This window comes from Callospermophilus lateralis, chromosome 6, assembly GCF_048772815.1.
Source record: "Callospermophilus lateralis isolate mCalLat2 chromosome 6, mCalLat2.hap1, whole genome shotgun sequence".
NCBI lineage: Eukaryota > Metazoa > Chordata > Mammalia > Rodentia > Sciuridae > Callospermophilus > Callospermophilus lateralis.
In genome coordinates, this window is record NC_135310.1 from 98,628,980 (window position 1) to 98,651,406 (window position 22,427).

The window sequence follows — 22,427 nt, forward strand, 5'->3', positions numbered from 1 at the left end:
CTTTCTTACAGAAGTTGCATGTCTCATAAAATTTGTGACAGCATATTCTTAAACGGAATAAACAGAAATACATCAATATTAAGCAAATGAACTGCATCAGGAAAAAAGAATCTTATATAAAAGTAGTCTGTGGTAATACTAAATTAAGGGCAATGCCTTGTTTTAAATGATTTTTAAAAGAAAGGTCAATATAAGCATCTACTTACAAATTCAGGATGCACTATAAATTAAGCCATGAGAAACAGTCCTATGGATTCAGTAATTCTCTTTGTTATCATATTTTATCTTTGATTTCTAATTCACTGTTGGGGTGAAGGATACTGATAAAATTAGAAGAAATGGTGTCACTGACACATTTTTAAAATTAGACACTCTTTAAAAGGACCAAAAGCTAAATAAGAGCAACTATTAAAGTGATCTATAAAAGCTGTCCCTCACTCCATATCTTGAAGTGGAGGAATAAAGGAGAAAGACAAATACTATGAAGGGAGGCACTGTTTTAATAAAAAAAAAAAAAATCTTGATTACAAAATCAAAATTATCACATGTAGAATATGGGCTGCAAGATTTCCTCTCTAGTCTCATCTGTTTATACTTTACATTTATAAGTGAGATAAATAAAAATAACAATCTTGAACATACACCCTTGCTAGCCTAATTCAATTTTATATATTTTATCTCCTGGGTACCATCATTAGGGTAGTAAACGTACTTATCTACAAAAAAATTCTATATTCACAAGAGCATATCTGAGCTCATAAAAATGCATCAGTACAATGATTAATTCACCCTTTAAAATCCAGGGACACATAACCATGAGGATGAGAGTGGAGTAGGCTCACTAGATGATATAGCTAATGACACATGATTAAAGGAAAGCAGAAATGATGATTCATAAAAATTTCTAGCATTCTGGAAATTTTGTAAATCTAAGGAAGTTTATTTTTTTCTAATTGAAGATTTTCTGGTGTAAATTTTGAAAAATAGCAACATCTTATAAAAGTAAAAAGAAAGAAAAACAGATGAATGAATTAAGAACAGGTCTTGCTATGTTCCAGGCTAGTCTTGAATACCTGGGCTCAAGCCATCCTCCTGCCTCAAGCTTCTAAGTAGCCAGAACTTCAGGGGTATCCCACTGCACTGAGCATTCATCCCTTTTGATGAGAGGAAAGCAGAGTTTTTCATTAGAAAAATTAGACTTTCTTAATGAGAACTTCCTTGAAGTTCCTTTGCCAACCTTTAAAAATAGAAACAATGATAAAATGAACATCTACTATCCTCACTGGGTTCTTCTGAGTATGAAATAAAAATCTAGGGTTGAAGGTACTTTGTAAACACCAATCAGTTTATTTCTTGCTCCTACTACAATAACGTTTAAATGTTGCCTCCTCAATTATTTCTTCACTCCCAGTTTCCTTTCTCCCTTAACCTGTAAATACACTCATCTTAACCTGTAAATGCATTCCAGTCTTAAAGAATAAAACACTTTGTTTAACTTTGAAGCTCAAGGATACAGTTCTTTTGTTCCATGTCCCCCCCCCACCAGAATTAAGCTTTACCATGAGTAGCCTATACTCCTTATGTCTCTACACCCTTATTTCCCATTTATTCCTTGACTTCTCCCAAGACTCGGACTCACACTTGTGTCATTAAAATTTGTGGCTAGCTTCCAGTGGCTCCCAGCTGCCTAACAGAAATAGTATTGTTCTGACTTGACTTTCCTATAGCATTGACAGTGTTTACCACCCCTTTTTGAAAATTTTTCCTTAGCATCTTTGATATTATCAGCTTTTGCTGTGTTTCTTTTTCATTCAAGATTCTATTGTATATAAGATTAAAAATTAATTAATTAGAAAACAAAAAGATTCCTTCTCAGTCTATTTAATGGTTCGTATCTCCCCATCTCCACTGCTGTCCATCACAAGTCACTTTAACACTGATATTCAGGGAGTTCTATTCCTGGCCATTCGTGTGTGTGTGTGTGTGTGTGTGTGTGTGTGTGTGTGTCTATATATATATAAACTCTCTACCTTAGAGATCTCAACCAGTCCTGATTTTAAGAACCACCTATACAATGGTGACTAGCAAAAGTCTCTCAGGTATCAACCTCACTCAAACTGTGGGTTTATATTCATCTACTTAGTACACATTCCCCATATATGTCCCACAGGCATTTCAAGCCTAAAATGTCTGAAACTACTGAACTTAGCAACAACCATATTCATTCCGTAATCCCCTTGTCTTCCTTTATTCTTCTTAGTTCATGACAACATTCCCCAAGTAAGATTAAAGTTTAGCCCAATCTGAGCATCCAACATAAGCCACTACCATATTTTAGAAAGTACAAACAAAAGTCATGGTCCCATTTCTGAAGTCCTTGATAACAGATTGTATATTTTTATTGAAAGCACATAATGGGCACCCACCAATGAATGGGTGGATATTACTATTAATATAAGATCATATTTCCATAAGATATTGAAGTAAAAAAATATGCATAGAAAGATTTAACTAGAGAACTAGATTTTACTTTTTAAAAAAATGGACATATCACTGTAAAAGCCTCAACTATTGTTAAGCAATATCCCAAATTATCAGATTGGCAAAGAATCACACTAATTCTCTTTGAGTGTCTAAGTCCTGTAAAATAATTTGAGAATTTTTCTATATTGCTCCTTCAATGTTTACAGATATTTGTATCAGCTCCCAAATTAGTTTTATTGACAAATTTAATTAAAATGCTATTCATCATTCCTCTTTGATCATTAGAGGCACTAAAGAAAATTACGCCTAATAATGATCCCAGTCTCAACCTTCTAATGTCCATCCCCTCTAGGTAACATTTAAATTATATAGCTCATGCAAATCAATGATAATTATTTTTTCCTAACAAGATTATCATTTAGACTCTCTGAAACCAAATAGTATCCTTTCCTCTCTGGACAAAAAAAAAAAAAGAGGAAGAGAGATAAGAAAAACATTACATTTGGAGAGCCAAAAAAGACAATTCAGTATGCTTGAAAGGCATATCACAAGGTTGCTTTGTAGAACAGGAAGTGTCAAACTATGCACATCAGCTGCCACCCTACATACAGATGTCTCTGACATGGTGATAAAATGGGAAACCATTTGGTTTAATAACAATAAAAAAAGGCAACATCAGATGGTGCATATTACATGTAGCATCTAGCCCTGGTTGCCTAGCAACCAGTCACGAGGGAACTCCATAGAGAATAAAAGCCCTAAACAAATGTACGGTTTGTGCAAGTTTCAAGAACTCAAAGAGATGTGTCAGTAGTTAATCTAAATTCTAGTATAAAATCACCATACTGAGTTAGAGGAAGAGGAATCCATCATTATCTCATAGAATCAAGCATTAACTAGAAGTGAGATTCAACCCTCTAGGCTTATATCTTTTGAAGCAGTAGTTTTATAGGAAAGAATTTTTAATATTTATAAAATGTAAAAGAAGAAAACAAAACATCACTAATAAAACAAAACATCACTAATATAACTTGCATTCATTCAACACTATATATCATGGGCCTAGATATTGGGAATATAAATACAAAAGAATTTACAAGCTAAAAGCCAAGTAGCTCATACTGTAATGAGGAAATCAGACAATAAGCAAACAGTAACAATATCAAATTCTATACTACAAAGGTGGTCATATAATATTATGAAAACACCTACAAAAGGCATCTGATTCAGACTAAGGGGTAGAGAACTAAACAGATAAAACTTAGAGGAGGTAACACTTAAGCTGAGTCTTAAAGGACAAGCAAAAATTATACAACTGTCAAGTTATACAACTGAGGTAAGGGAAAATACATTTGTATTCATAAATATATGTATATAAAGCATGTTTTAAAATATATATTACATGAGAAATACATTTTAAATGTATTCTTAAATCATGTGTATACAAATTCATATATATCAATAGAAGTAGCAATAGAGAAAGTATCTGCAAGGCCACAGAAGTTCACACAAGAATGTTGCATTAGAAGAATGTCATGCCACTTGAATGGGACTAGAAGTGCTGCAAGAATAGTCCAAAGAGAGAGATAGGTTTAAGCTCCTATTAGGTTTCATATGCCAGGCTAAGGAGTTCAGGTTTCATCCAGAATGAAACTGGAAAGGCAGAGAAGAATTTTAAGTCAAGGGATAACATGACCAAATACGGTAGTGATATGAAATACATTTGATGGCAAAGCAGGTATCAAGGAGAACAGACAAGAGGCTACTGTATTAAGACAGAAATTGAGGAGATAAAATCACCAACAGATTTGGATGAGTAGAAGTGGGGGCTGGGCAAAAGACTTCAACAAGATTTCTGGGTTTAACACAGCTCTAGAAAATTGAACTGCATATAACAGGCATACTATTCCGTCCTTGCTGAAATAGTAATCTTGATCCCCTCCCTCCCTTCTGTCCCGACAAAACAATTATATAGAAGGTTAAAAACTACCTACCTGTGAAAGAAAAGCTACCAGAGAAGAATAAAAGAGGAAAGAAGGAAAAAAAAAAAGATAAGAGTAAAATCTATTAACACTTCCAAATGAAAAGTGACAGTCTAAGTTTAAAAAGAGTGAAAAGGAACTAGAAAAGAAAAACATTATTGGTACTTGACTACATCAAACTTGTAAATACAAGTGCTCTAAATAACAGAAAATAAATTTTTTAAGTTTATAGCAAATATAAGCTATTATCTATTATAGCTAAAGCACCTAAGATCAAATAAAAAGCTGGTAGCACATTCCTATAATCCTAGCAGCTCAGGAGGCTAAGGCGGGAGGATCACAAGTTCAAAGCCAACTTCAGCAACTCAGCGAGGCACTAAGACCCGGTTTCTAAATAAATAGAAAAAAGGGGCTGGGGATGTGGCTCAGTGGTTAAGTGTCCCCAAATTCAATCCCTGGTTAAAAAAAAAAAAAAAAAAAAAAAAAGATGGATCAAATAAAAACAGGAAATGCTATCAATACATGAGTTAATGACAGATCCTTAATCTCACAACAAAATAAGAATGAATAAAATGTCAAAATCACTTTTCTTAATAACTGAATGCATTTGACCAAAACAGCATCTCTATGAATTACTAAATTAGTAACTATTTGACTTCCCCAACCTATTCAGGACAAAATAAAATGGGCAATCCTGTACAATAGGAGAATAAAAATGGAATATGAAAAAATATATATATCCTTAAATTTTTTAAATGGCTCATACTCTGACAAAGTAATTCCACTTTTGAAAATCTATTCTAAGGAAATGATCTAAAATATAGACAAAGGTTCATATACAGTATTATTTATGGCAGCACACATGTCTGTAATCCCAGTTGCTCAGGAGGCTAAGACAGGAGGAGCTCGAATTCAAAGCCAACCTCAGCAAAAAGCAAGGTGCTAAGCAACTCAGTGAGAACCTTCTTTAAATAAAATACAAAATAGGGGTAGGAATGTGACTCAGTGGTCAAGTGCCCCCATGTTCAATCTCCAGTACCAAAAAAAAAAGGAAAAAGAAATGGCCCACATGCCTCCCTAAGGGAGATAAGTGTAAATGTGGTATAGTAAAGTCATACAAGAAAATATCATAGTCACTAAAAAGGATATTTTCACAATTATTTTAATAAGGAAAAAATCTCATGTTCATAAGAAATGGAAAAATCATAAATTTTATAGAAGTATAATTTTAATGCTGGGTTTTAAAATAGCATAGAGGGAAAAATTACTTCGGATTAATAATGATTTTTTCCCCTCTTCCTGCATTTTCTAAGTTTATTTTTTAAATAATGACGCTATATCATGTTTGTGTTTAGAAAACAAACCCTACTCATTTAATTTATCCTGATTAAAATATGCTTTAGCCTGGGTTAAAGAAATAGCCCATTCTTTTTTAGATCTTTCTGTACATTTTCACTTAAACTTATCAAGTAGTTCTACATACTTTTATTAAAAGAGCTTTCTAAAGTACCTTAAAGTCAAGGGTAACAAGTACATGATATTAAGAACTTCCATTTGATTAACAGAGTCAAACAAGAAAAAAATTAAGTTTCAGTAACTGAAAGCATTATTAAGCACTTTAACATACTTCACCCACATTAGTGCACTTGCATTTCAAAGCATAGCAAAGCTGTGTCTTCTATTACCTGAGGTGGTTGAGCAGAGGCTGAAGTCTCTCATCTGACTGCACAGCAGGCAAGGACCTGGCTGTTAACTGAAAGCAAAAGACAAAGTTAACGAAAATAGCAAAGGCCAAACAGACAGGAGCACTAAATGCAAAACAGGGTCAGGAAGAACAGACCAAGGAGGCAGAACATAAAATGTGAAGAAATGTTTCTTTTAAAAAAAAATGAATTATATAAAAAGCGGATACATTATACGATTAAAGATAACAACATGGCTCTAAGGATGTAGGACATATTGCCAAGTTTAGAACTTAAAAAAAAAAAAAAGTAAGAGGGAGGACCTATTTGAATATTTGAGTTCATGAAAAGGCATCTACTCATGAAAATATTATCCGTGAAATAAAAATGGAAAGATTCCTAAATGTTAAAATGAATAACAACCAACCTATGGCACTGAATACTGCAACGATGAAATTGATGAAATTGAGAAGGGGAACTCTTGTTTATTTACAGCTAAACCACTATGAAAGAAGTGTGTATTGTATACTCACTCCATATGCATTCCTTCATTTGGACAACTACATTAAGAAACCAAGACTGTATTTTAAGTATACAATAGTAACTGAAAGCATTAAATATTGAAATATGATCTCAAATTGATCTAGGAAATAGTGAAAACTAAAGCCTTTCTGTTAAATACTGTGCATTAAGCTGACAGTATATCAAGAAGTATAAACTTCCAATTTGTTTTTTACTGAAATATTAGTTATATTTCTATGTATCTATATGTATCTCTATTTTAATCTGCTCTCCTAAGAAACTGTCACAAAGACTTTATAAAGACTTTCAAAGTAATCAGCTTGAAGCAAACTTAATAAAACAATAAAGTAAGATTAGAAAATAACTGATTCAATAATGAGCAGAGTAATCTAATAAATCATTTGCTAATTCACAGAAAAGAATCTTAAGACAAGTAACAACTGAAAGATGGCCTTTGGTATTAAATAGAGTATCTTCATTCCAATTTTTTCATACATTAAAATCTTCTTAAAATGGAAAACAGACATTTAATTCAAACCCAATTTGTGATAATATAACAAAAATGAAATTATCTCTTTAAAAACATTTGTTGAAAATTTGACAAAAATGCCACATATCATTTTTATTAAATCATATAATGGAAAATCTCTCAATGTGTACAAGAATCAATAAATGTCAAAGATATTAATTTAAAAGACAATAATGTAAGCCAATTAACATACTGCAATTTTAGCAAAACCAACAGACTTTTAGTTTCTATGAAAAATGGTAAGCTAGTATTTCATGACATATAAATGTTATCAAGGTTATCAAGTTCCATAAAGAAAACACTTTAATACATCCTGTATCTGTTAATGTCAAACTCCTCTACAAAATGTCATTTTCATTGTTCAAGATATTTCATGTCTCAGGACCAAAACTATGCTCTAAAATATTTAAATGGCTTATCTAGATATTTCAAAAGTCAATTCTCTGAAAATAGAGCAGGCAGACAGGGCTTTTTCAGTCATATCTGTCAGCTACGTAGCATACTTTCTAATTAAACTGTCTTTTCTAAACAAAGCAAACAAGCAAAACATCTCACCAACACCTCAAGACTTTCTAGTCATCTGTCCATTCCATACAGGAAACATTTCTCAAATCTATGCCTTCATCTTAATCTCAGCTTTCATTTTCTTTTTTCCTAAACTGTTAATATCTCCAGTAACTCCCATGTCTGCCTCCATTCTTGCCTCTTCCAGTTTATTCTTCATTCAAGGTCACAATGAAATTTTCAGATTGAAAGTTAACCTCTCCTCTAATTAAAATTATCTAATAATTCCCTTAGGCCCTCAGGCTAGAGTTAATCACAATGGTCTTTTATCAAGTGTTTTCTTAATATTTTCTTTTTGGGTCACAATACAAAACACCAAGCACAAAATGAATGTTTGGTTACACTCTCCACAAGAGACATGGGAGAATGCCAGGTAGGAATCTATCGTAGCTCCAGTTTCTGGAACACGTGTGCTAAATGATTTAGGCTCATCACCCCCTCAGTCCCTTCCCACTTCAACTTATTTTCAACTTTGAACCTCAAGCAAAAGTGACTTCTTTATCTAGAGACTAGGGTCTAAATAAATTGTATTTAGAAACTATATAGTCTCAACATTTCTTTTGAAACTCCTTTCTAACTTTGTGTAGTTACTTCCCACATCACTCTACTATGAGAGGCACTGCATCCCTAGCACTTCTTGAGACATAGCAAGTTTAATAAGTATTTATTAAAGATGTGACAAATCCAAGAACCTGCAACTATATAATTCCATTAATTGATGAAAATGAAAGTATCTCTTTCGACATTTCTTCATTAAAGACTTTCAGATTTCTGCTTTGAGCAAAATTAAATCTAAATCAAAACTAAACTAAATCACAATTATTAGCCTTTCAAGAAAGAAATAAACTCTCATAACAAGATTTTAAGCATTAGAGATTTTACATTTCTCTACAACTAGAAACAAATATCTAGGTTAAATATGGTTTCCATACTTATTTTGCTTTTTAAATAGAAAATACAACAATGTCCTTGACTCATAAATCACCAAGAAGCAAAGAGAAAGTGAACAAAGAAAATATTTTGTTCTTTGACTTTCCACTTAAATTAGATCTCTTCAATATAGCTAAAAATAAGTTTGATCCATATAAAAAGTAATTTTTAGAATTATGCTCTCTACTCAATAGCACCTTTTAAAAATTCTGGGTAGAACACAATTTTGGTTGCATCTGGGAAAAACAAGGGGGAAAACAGGACTGGAAATAACTGATGCTTCAATATTCTTAGTGATATTCTCTCCTTTTCCCTACATCAAACGAAGAAAGTTCTGAAGGAAATATGACAATGTTAACTTTCCTTAACTTGTGGAGGTAAAAAAAAATGTTATACATTTTGCATATGTTTGTGTTTGAAATAGTTGGAGAGTGGAAGGGAGGGAGGACAGATTGTCCAGCAGTATGAAGAATGGCAAGAAAGAGAACAAGCTAAAATAGAGGCAAATAGATCAATTAGGACAGAGGAAAGGAGGATGAAACAGTAACACATGCAACAATCTGGGGATCCAATTTGAAAAGTCTATGGCAGAGACAGAAGTGGTAGAAAGGAAGGCATGAACATGAGGAATGTGAATGAGATATACTCCATAGAACTCTGTGACTAAAAGAAAAATCTGGAGAACACCCAGGTAGGTGTTGAATTAATGGCAACATAGGGGCTATGGAGGAGGAGGTTGGGAAAGAAGGGTAATTATGAGTTTTAGGCATGGCAAATTTGAGATTACTTTTTTTAAAAAGTATCTAAGAGGTAACTGAATATAACATGGATCTAGATCCCAGGAGAGGATACAGGGCTAAAGATAGCAAACATGAAGCAGGGAAAGCCAAGAACTACCTAATCTCCTGTGTTGTATGCGTGGAGCAAGCCAAGAACTACCTAATCTCCTGTGTTGTATGCGTGGAGCAGAGCAGGGACGTCCCTAGGAATAGCTTATTGGAGCACTGTGTTGAGGGTTTGTTCTGTAGGGGAAAAAGTAATGTCTTTTTTTCCCATTGCTAGGTTCAGACTGAGATGCTTACAACCAAAGACAGACTAACAAGAGAAAAGTACACAAATTTATGTCATGTAAGTTTACATGACACAGAAGTCTTCAGAAATGAAAACCCAAAGAACCAGAGAAGCCTGTGTATTTTCATGGACAGATGTGCAGAAATGTGACTGAGGACAAAGAGGCATGATCTAATTGATGATAAACTGAGGGGGACTCACAGAGCCCCTTCATTCAGAATTTTCTGTGTTCTGATGCCTTTCCTCTGGGAATTAGGGGCTTGGGGAAAGTCAATTCTACAGTGTAGATTGTATGGTTTGCTTCAGGGGAGAAGGATCATGATGGTGAGAGTAACCTTTCTGCTTCTGTTGTTTCCCCCAAACACCAAAGTGCCATATTTGGAGGTAATATATCCTGAACTCCATCAGTTCCACCTACATCCAGGAAACAATACAGGACTGATTACCAGTGTCTGCTTTAGATATAAAATAGGCAATTAGAGATATCTGCAGGTATTTACTGTCCTTAGTTGGAGCAAGATAAGAGAAATAAGCAATTTTGTAAATAAGACTTAAAACTTTTCTAACACTGCTTTTAAGTAATTATAGCTTTATTTGGAAACACAACCAGAACCTCCTATATCTGAACTCTTTTGTTGCACACCTGGAATAAATGCATCTGACTTTGTGAAAAAAATATTTCCCAAGGAGAGCACTCTGCCTCCCACTGTGAGGCTGACTGTGGCTCTTAAAACCCTAAAGGAGTTTTTTGCTATCAACCAGTTGTTATTTTGCAACAGTATTTTTTTTTTTTAAGGGGCTGATAGGGAACTATAGGAAGAAATTTTTTCACCATTTCCCTCTCCAAATGATAGGCATGAAGGGAGGGAACATGAATAAACAAGGAAGTAAATACTGGGCATATAGGGCAAACAGTTCTTAGTCAATAAACATTTTGAAAACAAAGGTGATTCAATCAGTTGAAAAATGAAGAACAAGAGGGTGGCTTCATTTGAAAATAATAAATCCCTTCCCTTTGAACTGCTCACCCAACACTGGCTAAATTAAAACACATAAAAATGACAAGAAAACAATGCTCTCTTGGAAAATATTGCTCAATTTTGTTCTCTGGTGTTTTTACCCTCTACTACTCACTTCCGCCTCCTCACAAAACTCGAGCAGAATGACAATATCCACTTATATCAAAGTTGTGTCTTAAAAGAAATCCAAGGCAAGTAATCAGCACAAATTAAGCACTTTTTTCTCCATATAGCAGAGTTCTATTCAAATAAGCAGAATAGTATCCTCTATCAGTGATATCAGGACAGTGAAATTTATATGTCTCCAAATGAAAAAAGTCAAATTTAATTTTTTATAAAGTAAAAATAAATAGGAAATATTTACAATATCTTGGCATTCTTATTTCATCCAGTTTCTGAAATGGCCCTACTGTTATCTCATAACTTCCTAAGAGTAAACTTAAAATCTAGAATGTCACCTCTTTTTCACTAAATGAAAGATGTGTGGTATGTATGTGTGTGTATACACACACATATTCACTAAGAAATATAATTTATAGATTGAGAAAGATTTTTAAACTAAAAGGCAACAACTTTTACAACAGACCTCACAGTAACAGAAAAATATAGCTTTAAAGAGGACAGGTTTTTCAACAGAACTATCACTTTTATTACTGAGACCAAGGCAGATGTCAAGTAAAATTAACTTTTACAAGCAGCTGCTCTTTTAACTTCATTGATTTTAACAACAGAAAATCCTGTGTCTTTTTGAACTACATTTTCTTATAATAGCAACAGATCCCAATTACAAACCCCAAACTGTGAAATTCCACATTACATTTCCCTTTGCTCTTGGAACCAAATTTGTTCTCCAGTTTCATGTTCTCCCTTGGCAGGCTGGGATGCTGTTCATCACTAATGGTAACAGTCTAGTGCTCAGTTGCCCACAGAACTTTTTGGTTTTCACAGGGCTCTTGCGCACATTATCTCATTTGATCTTCACAACAGAGGTAGTTTCATCAGTACAACACTTCAGTACATGAAAATTTCTCTATCAGCTGGCCACAAACATGATTTTCAATATGTAAGCTCTGAAAAGCACCCGACGATCTTGTCAAGCAAAACGCATATATTCCATTTGAGCTCTAAACATGCCAAGCAGTTTAATTTCCAAAGAATATTAAACAGTGCAGAGTTAACAAGATATTTCCAGTTCAAGGGGTTGGATGATATGAAGAACTGAAGGCAGTAAACCTGGGAATAGTATAAGCAGATATCCCAATGCTAATTTTTCATCATGAAACCCATGGTGTGAAAAGAAGCTTGTTATTCAAAGCCCAACTCAAGTACCTTACTTACATGGCTTAAAAATGTAAAACCACATTTTGAGCAAGGGGAAGGAAAAAAAGGTGTTAAAGAGAGATGTAATGATGATGCACAAGGATCACTGAGTTTTTTACTCAGTAAAACACCCATAAATCACTTTACTTCTAGAATACTCTGGTAATTTGGGTTAAGAATTCTTAAACTGGGCTGGGGTTATGGCTCAGCAATAGAGCACTAGCCTAGCTCATGCGAGGCCCTGGGTTCAATCCTCAGCACCACATAAAAATAAGTAAAATAATGCTTTGTGTCCAACTACAACTGAAAGATGTTTAAAAAAAAAAAGAATTCTTAAACGATAGCCAATAGTTTCACAATTAGATTTCTCATAAACATGGATCTGGCAAGTGGAATTCAACGTGTGTTGTTTCTCAGGTTGGCACAAGGACTGCTCCTGTGAAAGAGCAGTGGCAGTCAGTGTTCCTAGTATTTTAGTACAGGCAGGGAACTCTGCTCCAAGTTCTATATAGACACAGATCCTCACAAAATCCCTATCAGTGATATTATTTCAAACTGAACAAAGGTATCTGGAACATCCAAGGAGAGTGAACAGGTGAACTTTAATGCACTAAGCATCGGCTGCCTTTAGTTTCATGAAGTATCTTAAAAATGTGTGTACAAAATTTGTATTGGATTCTAGAATATGTTCTTGGTTTTACAATAAAAATCATGTTTAATTATTTTACCACTGAGTAAAACAGTGCCACTGTTATGGCTTTAAATGTTTACTCTCTAGTGTATTTAGCCCTATATATTTGGACATCTTATTACTTTCGAAAACAGTACTACATTTTCTGTTCCTTATAAGTCCCACAAAGAAGTCTTTGATGGCACATTAGATGTTAGGAGTTGGCTGAGACAATTCTGGGTCTTGGTACATTTCACTGTGTCTTTCATGTGTTTGCCACAATTACAGAGAGGTAAACCTGACATCTGTTTCAGCCATAAATCATTATATACAGAGACTTAAAAATCTAGAAATTTAATGTTTTTTAAATTAATAAATTTATGAAGCAATAACTGATATTCTAAGGTTTCTTATTCATTGTATTTTCATTCATCATTTCTGTCTCCCAAAATGTCTATACCCTACTTAAAGATACATTTATCAATTTCATAAGGAGGAAAAAAAAATAACCAACCACCTTATCTCAGTTTTCCAGAACCAAACTGTTCCTTAAGCATGAATCTTGAGCAAAATCTTATTATGTGGGAGTTCCTCATAAAAATTCCTAAATATGCACATAAATTCTACACTCTCTGCACGGAAGTTGCCAACAGTATCTGCAGGCTTCTAGTAAATGTTTAAGAGCCCCCAAACAGAACAGTGGCCTTCATGGTGCATGTCATTCATCTTCAGTAAGAAGTATAGTCCACAACTCCTTTAAATCCTGCTGAGTCTATTTTCCCATAAGAAATGTCAGACCTGTAAGCTGTCCATTCACTGGTAATCTTACCCCTTTTCTAAATATGAATAAATAGTGTACTACTTTCAATGTTGGCAACTTTAAACAATCTATTCTATATTATAATTCCAGTTTGTTTAATAAATAACATTTAAATAATGTCACAGGAATCACCATTTTATTTAATTACCAAAGTGAAGAGACACAGAAGAGCTATGTATGTGTAAATACATGCTTTCATCTTTCAACAGGAACTCTTCCCCCAACTTGGACTTTTATTAAACACTTGGAATAGAGGTAGAATAAAGGAGAATGGAACAGAGTACGTGGGTGAGATTTTTATTAATGCCTGGGAGATAGTGATCTGTTGTGTAACATTACATAGTCCTTGGAAATGCTCTTGAAGAACTGGAGGGCCTTAGGTGATTAAAAACAAGTAATCAACAACGATACACAGAGATTTCCATTTCCCCGACAGCTAACCCACAAACCACTGTTCCAAATGTATAATTCAAGGATAGCAGCCCCAGATGGCTAACAACATACTTCTAATGTTTATGTTAACAGATGCTGCAAAGTACTCATTTGCTTGGTACTTCAGCTACTTTTCCTCGTCTCTGTGACTTAATTTTCCCTGCTATCTCAGAGCACAAAGACATCCTTCTTGTTAGAGACCTTGCCTTTGAAGGTATAGAAATGCTTTAAGCGTGAAACAGCCCAATGTGCCTCACCTATCAGTTATTTCCCTAACCCCAAATAATCAGATTGCAGTTTTTGGATTCATTTGGTTTAACTGAAATTTAAGCTATTTTATCACTCATGAAGGAGTTCTACAATTTTTCTTTAGAAATAAAGGAGGCTATTATATAATTTAGTTCTTCTACCAAAGAATTTCTTTTTAAAAAAGTTCTTCTGAAACAAGAGCTTCTTAAAATATTAGTCCATATTTCAAACACACACACATTTTTGCTTACTAACATTAGAACCTTGTGATTAATTCTAATTTTTTTTCTGACTTAAAATAAATCAAGCTAGGCACAGTGACACATGCCTATCTTCCCAGCAACTCAGGAAACTAAAGCAGGAGGATTGCAAGTTTGAGGCCAGCCTCAGCAACTTAGTGAGATCTTGCCTCAAAATAAACAATAAAAAGAGCTGGGGATATAGATAAGTAGTAAAGCACCCCCGAGCTAGTAAAAATAACCACTCATTTTGAAATGAAAATATCAAAGTACAATGTCTTTATTGTGTTAAGACCATAATGCCATATAGACCTTTCAGCATTCTGATGTAACACTAAATAAAATGCATTTTAAGGGTTTTTTTTTTTAATTCCAATCACTAATTTAGAAACAAAAGTCATTTAAGATGACTGAAGAAGAAAAAAGAAATAGATTTATTTTGAATGTTCCAAACACATCAGGGTTCCTCAAATCCTTTTATTTCTTCTTTGCCTTTTTTTTAAATCAAAATTAGGAATTAAAGATTAAATACCCCTTATCTGAGATGCTTGAAAGTCACCATACTTCAGATTTCAGAGATTTTTGGATTTGGGAATAGTGTATAGACTATCAACTGAGGATGTCTAATCCAAATCTGAAAGTTTCTGAATGCCAACATGATGCTCAAAAAATTTTGAGCTTTTTAGATTTTGAAGCATTTTAGATTTTGGATATTCATTCTATATCATAAGTAGCAACCTGGACCACTTGATGTCTCACCTCTAAACTCCTAGAAGTTCCAAATAATATATGATCTCTCTAAAAAACATACCCAGGCCACTAAATTTAATGTATTAACAGTAACAAAATAAGCTAATCTGGGGTGCTTTATAAATCAAATGGCATGCAAAATTCATTTTGTCATTTTAATGATGGAATGGACACTAACTGCTATATTCCTGCCAGCATAATGGGTGTGGATTGTAGGAATACTATTACTATTACTGTTACTATTATTTGCACCTATCCCAACCAACCCAAAGCATTAACATAATGAAATCAACAGTGAGGGTAACATGTTTAGAAATATGCTTCCTAAAAGTAAACATTTTAGCATATTTGTAAAACATTCTTTGATATCAGAACAGCTAGTTGAGACTTTTAAAAGACCTTGACATATATTTGACTGATTGCTTTCCAATGACATTATTTCACACTTTCTGGCACAATTGGGTTGATAGTGTTTGATGGATAACCAGACAAGCAAAGGACAAATCTGTGCAATAGGCATCCTTTATATTTGACATCTTCATGTTTTATTAGATATATTAGGAAAAGAGGGAACAAAAACTCATAGGCAATATTAGTTCCAAAAGATCTCACCACATACAGAAAGCTTCAAATTGTATATTTTGAAGCCATGACCTTTGGGGGAGGGGGTCAACTAAAAAATCAACAGTTATAAAATTGTGAAAAGGGAACAACTTGAATCTTTTAATTCTTCATTAAATTTTGCTTTCTCTAATAAAATATTTTTGAATGAATGGGTCACAAGATCCCCTGGACAAAAGCACAGTATACCAAATGTAAAGCTTGACTTTTCCTGTTCTATTAGTGCTCCATTTATTTCGCCCTCAGTTTGTTCATTTTATTGAAATGTAAATGAATGCTAGCATAAACTAAACTGTGTCCCAAGATACTTCAACAATGTTGTTGTGTGAATTATCCCTTGGACAAAATTTTAAAGTCAACTACCAAAAACCATATATAATCAATACTAAGGTTTTTTTAATGACATTATTACTTAAAAGTTCAATAGATGGTTTTAATTAAAAGCATATCATAGTAAACATATGGAAAACAAAGGACTTAAGGAAACTGACATTTTCAACAGCAAACCGACTTTTCACCAACATTTTAACTGGAAGTCAGAGATAATTTTGTTGGTACCTGTGCAAAAGGAAAATGAAGACCCTGTTCACCAATATGAACAAGCACGAATCTGGAAGGAAAGATTAGATGCCCAGGTTAAGTCTGAACTGCCTGATAGATATCCAGGCAGAATTATCTGGACTTAAGAAACAGAATCATAAAAATCAAATCAGACTCAGAACATTCCATAGATTTGTGCTTTACCACAATTTCTACCCTGAAAACTAGAGTAATTAAGTAGTATCTTGAAGCCTAAGAACTCCTTTATGTTATTAGCTACAATTAATGGAAAAAAAGTATCACTAGCTACAGAACTACACAGTTCCAACATTCTTAATAAAATGAAGGTCTTAAAGGCAGCTCCTAAGTAGCCCAACAACTCTCATTAAGATTGAACAATCATTTGCTTTAGAAATGTACAGACAATATGGTATTTACTAACCACATGTAGCCACCAAGTTCTTAAAATGTTGCCAAACTGAGATAAGCTATAAAATATATACCAAATTGCAGACTTCCTATAGAGGAAAGATTTTGAAATAGATAATTTTGCATACTGACATGTTAAAAGGATAACATTTTGCATATGCTGAATTAAATCAAATAGATAAAAATTAATTTCATCCTCTTACCAACTTCTTAAATGTGAATACCAAAAAACTTTTAAATTATATGGCTTACATTTTATTTCTACTGGACAGGGGATTTCTGAACCAATGATGAATGACGAATGATGAATAGGACTTCTTTCTGGTATAGAAGCTGCAATAACACACTAAGAATTAGAATGTAGGAGCATGAAGAAGACTGAATTTAAAAAAAAAAAAAAATCACTTGTAGAGTGTGGTTCAGTGGGAGAACACTTGCACAACATGCACAAAGAACTGAGTTCAAAACCCAGCACCATTTGAGGGGGGGAAAAAGGTTTGTGTCATGAATTATTCTTAGAAACAGAAAATCATCTACTTTACATTTATGGCTACAAAAACTTTTTTTAAAAAAACACATGCTCCAAAGTGAGATTTAAAAGAAAATTTAAAAAAACAAAACAAAAAAAAAAAAAAAAAAAAAGCACATCCCCCCGACCAAAAAAAAGTAAGGAGAGATGTACCACTTCAATGAAAATAACAGCAACTTCTCCCAAATATTTATTTGAAATTATAAAACCATGTGTCATAACCAGTTGCCCTATAGCTTTTTTGTATCAGAAAAGTTATAAAGAAAATATCTCTCAGGATACATTGAGAAATACTTCATCAAATGGAACATGAATTTATGAATTTATTTCATAAGTTTTGAATTATACATAATATAGATGATCTCCCTCACTACAAATATGCAGAATGACTGAGAACCTCAGGGCTTAAAAAATAATTTAGTCAACTCATGTTCCTTTGTGGATAATCTATTCTTTTATTATAAATGTTTTTAGACTTCTTTGGTTTTGAGATTCTTAAATTTCATATCATCTACCAAGATGTGTGTTTTCTCATTTTCCCTGTGTGGTATTCTATTAGACCTTTCATTATGATGTCTTTGTTCTTTATGAATTCTGAGCAATTTAACATCATTTCTTTGATTACTTCTCTCTCCCATCTCTCCTCTCACTTCCAGGAAGTCCGTTATTTAAATGCAGCACAACTCTCCTCCATATTTCTTAGCTTTCTTCAATATTTTCTACCTCTACTTTTCTGCATTCCAAGTTCATCAACATGATATTCAAGTGCAATAATACATTTTTACCTATACCCATTCTATTTATCTAATTTATGAAGTTCTTTATTTCAACTACTATATTTGTCATATCTACTATTATTTTGTTCTTTTATAATTTCCTGTCCCTTAATATTATTACTGTTGTTCTTTATCACAAGTACATTTCTTATGTTTAAATTATTGATCCCTCTCTCCCAATAATTTTCCTTTACAAGGTCTACATTACAGTAGTCCCCTCTTATCCATAAGAGATACATTCCAAGACTTCCAATGGATGCCTGAAATTGGTATACACAAGGTTCTTTATTATCTGTTTTACCTACACATGCATGCCTATGATGAAATTTAATTTACAAATTAGAAACCATAAAAAACTAAAAAATAAAATAGAAAATTAAACAATGTATTGTAATAAAATTGTCCACATTACTCTTGTACTTTGGAATCATTATTAAGTAAAACAAGGATTACTTGAATCCAAGTAACTGATAACCCCAGCCATCAACCTGAAAATTGAAACCACTACTGAGTGAATAATGGATGGATAGTGTCTATACAGTATGAGTGTACTGGATAAAGGGATGATTCACATCTTAGTGGGAGGGAATAAGATGGTACAAGATCTCATCATACCACTTAGAACAGAATGGTACACAATTTAACACTTCCAAATTATTTCTGGAATTTTTCACTCAATAACTTCAATTAATGGTCGACAGTGGATAACTAAAACCATGAACAGGGAATCCACGAATAAGGGGGTGCTTTTGTTTTTCTCTTTGTTTTCAATAGTCGCTGTACTCTCCCTACCATAATTTTGACTTGTAAGGTCAAATTCATCAAAAGATATCAACTATTATGAATGTGTATGAAAACTATATATGAAAAATACCTTCAAGTCATGAAAAATAGCCAAAACACAGATCCGTATTGTCTCTATAAGTAAATTTGAGGATGGAGATGAGTCCCAGGCACCAAATAATCCTCCTTGACTACCACCAGGCAACTCCTTTGGAGGGCAGTTATAAAGCAGTGACACTGGGAGAAGCCACGCTCTGCAGAGTGTAATCTGCAAATTCTAGGAAGAATGAGTGCCCTGGGGTAGCTGGTTGGTTATACCTGTTTTCATCAGCTCCTCACCCCAACAGACCTTTCATGTTGCCCTGACATGACCCTACTGACATCAATTTCTGTAGCAGTGGGGCAAGCAATTATTACTTCAAGGTAGCTGGCGAAAGTCAGGTCAAAAACAAAACTTAAAAGAATAACAGCTTAGAACAATTTATCTTCTCCTGATACTTCAGGTCACTCTGTACCCTAGGCTAAACTACCTATACATGCAAATCTATTCACAACAACCTAAGTCATTCTACAATTTTTCATAGTTCTTTTAGGTATTCCTTTAGATCCATGCTTTCCTCTTACTTCTGCAGCTTCGCTATGGTTAGTTTGGGGAGAAGGAGCCAAGAGCCTACATTAAACTCTCCATCTTGATAGAATCCCAAATAACTCCCTATACTAGAGTTTAGGAAACTGGCAAAATAGAGGATTTAATTGATGAAACTAAGTATAAGACTTTTAAAGCACCATACACCCACTTGAAAATGCAAACAATTCTCTAATCCAATTGTTAGATCAACACCAATAATTAAGAATATCTCTTGGGCTGGGGATGTGGCTCAAGCGGTGATGCGCTGGCTTGGCATGCGCGGGGCACTGGGTCCGATCCTCAGCACCCCATAAAAATGAAAAAGATGTGTCCACCGAAAACTGGAAAAAAAAAGAGAATTTTTTAATATTTATTTAAGAGAAAGAATATCTCTTTATAGAGCTAGGGGTTCAGTGGCAGAGCACTTGCCAGACAAATACAAGGCCCTAGGTTCAATCCCTAGAACCACTAAGAGGGTGGAGGTGGGGAAGAACTCTTAAAATGGAGTAAACTCTGCTACACAACTCCTACTAGATGTTACAGATACAAGTTAAGTACTATTGGAGAGAGCAATTAAGTGCAGTTTGTCTCTCCTGGCTCAGCCACATAAGAATATTTCTATATTTCTTGAACCTCCAACATTTCCTTTCAAGGGGATTAAAAGCTTTCACACCCTGTGATGGGCATAACTCAGACTATCTTTTCCTGGTCTAGACTTAATGTTTGTTTTGTTCTACTTACACATGTGCATCTAATTGTACTTGGTCGACCTCACTGCTCTAACTGGCAGGGTAGGAAGAGGGTCTTTTACCTGTGCAATGAGAGGGGCACATGCAGATCATTTTGCTGCATGGTTGCAGGGTGAGACCTGCTGGCCATGGGAGAGTGATGCTTTCAAGCCAATTTTGAAGCTTCTCCTCTGTGTGTAAAGCATTATTCCATCCAGTGCCTATGTAAGCTTTAACATTCTCAACAACCCCAACATTGGCAAACTATGTAGTGGGCTGACATCCAGGGAATGCTGCTCCTGACATTAAGAACTGCCATGCTCCTAGCTGTCCTCCACATTTGGGTACTCCTCCCCCAAAAGGAAGTAACAAGTCTTATGTGCTTTACAAGTGCAAAAACATTCTCAGAATTGCAAACTTATCAGTGAAGTTGAGTGTTTAAATGATATTTTACTTTTGAACTAACTACTTCTGTGTTTTAGAAAGGCATAGCTTTAAAACCCTACTGTATCAATTTTACATTTCCCCCTGGTGCACATTATTGCGCAGATGATGAGGGTGTAGGAGGAAGACAGGAAAAGCTGCACCACTGGCAAACCTTGTATCATTATTGGCCTCATTCTAGTGTGATTCTACTTTTCCAACCACTTCCAAAACAAATCAAAATTTTCCATGCACTGATGATACTCATGAGACATATATTAATTTTTTAATGTATATAAGACTTAAAGTCTGAAATTAGGCAGAAAGAACATAGTAACACACCACATAAACCTCAACTCAAAGTCAGACATGCCTGAATTAAAATCCCATTCTTTAATAGCTGTTTGACCTTGAAATAATAATTCCTTAGAGCCTCAGTTTCCTCATCTAACGTGTGGGTTCTGGTCCCTAATTTACATGGTAACTATAAGAACTAAAAATAATAATAGATAATATGCCTTCAACTATATATTCAGCAAATCTGTATTATGCAAAACAACATTCTCTATGCTAAAAGTTAGTGGCTGCTGCTAGTTTTAACCACTATTAAAATTATCACTACCTTACTATCATTTGTACTATTTCAAATCAGCTGACTGGACTTCACATAGAATTAGTATGTTTAACAGTGAGACAACTCTAAGAGTACATTTATTGAATTCTCAAATAAGAGAATGCATAGCAACCATCAAAATCTGAATTAATTTACAGGACCTATCTCTGCCCATTGGTATTAAACAGAACTCTTAACAGGGACAAGGAACAGAAATCAAAATTAACCACCCATAAGAGAAAACAGTAATCACTAAAAGGGATCCAGGCTGAAAAACTCACAGAATCTAAAGATGTTACAGTAAGCAGGGCAACAGTAGAACCTCACAGAATAAAGCCAGGTACTCCACCCATTGACTCATTTTTTGGTCAAGATGTCCTAGACTAAGCACTTGGCTACAAGAACATAAAACATGTTTTCTCTGTATTATGGCATATGTTCATAGAACATGAATATTTAGCTCTCTCCTAATCACCTTACAGAGTGAACCCATTATCCAAATACCTCCAAGGTACAAGGTCTACAATAACCTGTCTACAATTTAATTAAGCAGTCATCAGTTTCTATTTGAGTACCTAACCCTGATATCATTGTTCCAAATGTAAAGGATAGAGCTATGAATAAAGCAGTCTCTGCTGTCTAATGGTGGAAACAAATACAGAACTTAAGGTTAGACACAATTAAGTGCTACTATGAATACAATCTGGTAAGGGAAAGGCTATCTTAGGAAGAAAATTCTCTGAGAAGATATCTTCAAAGGAGAGATATCTGAATTAAATAAAAGCACAAACCGTGCAAATATGGGGGTGCAGCGGGCACCGCAAGATGAAAAAGCAAATGCAAAGGGCATGAAGTACCAGTATTCGGGAGACCATAGAAAATTGGGAAAAGGAATGATGCATAGGGAAAAACAAATACAAAGCCCCTGGACAACAACAAAATGGTATGACTAGAAAAGTGAAAAAATTTAATGAAATTAAATAGGAACCAGAGTATGCCTTTGGATCTGGGTTTGGAATTGGGATTTTTAAATTCTGAAGGAAAAAAAAAAAAAAAAACCTCATGTGCATTTTCTTCTTCCAAGAAAACTAGTT

At 34.1% G+C, this 22,427-nt stretch overlaps 1 protein-coding gene across 3 annotated transcripts in view; it reads right to left on the bottom strand.

Moving 5' to 3' along the window:
* The window catches only part of Prim2 (DNA primase subunit 2), a 296,745-nt gene that overhangs the window by 141,191 nt on the left and 133,127 nt on the right, over positions 1 to 22,427 (bottom strand). For all 3 annotated transcript variants that reach the window (XM_076860062.2, XM_076860061.2, XM_076860064.2), the window contains exon 8: positions 6,152 to 6,219. In XM_076860062.2, the coding sequence (XP_076716177.1) occupies positions 6,152 to 6,219 (68 nt within the window). The remainder of the gene's footprint in view (positions 1 to 6,151; positions 6,220 to 22,427) is intronic.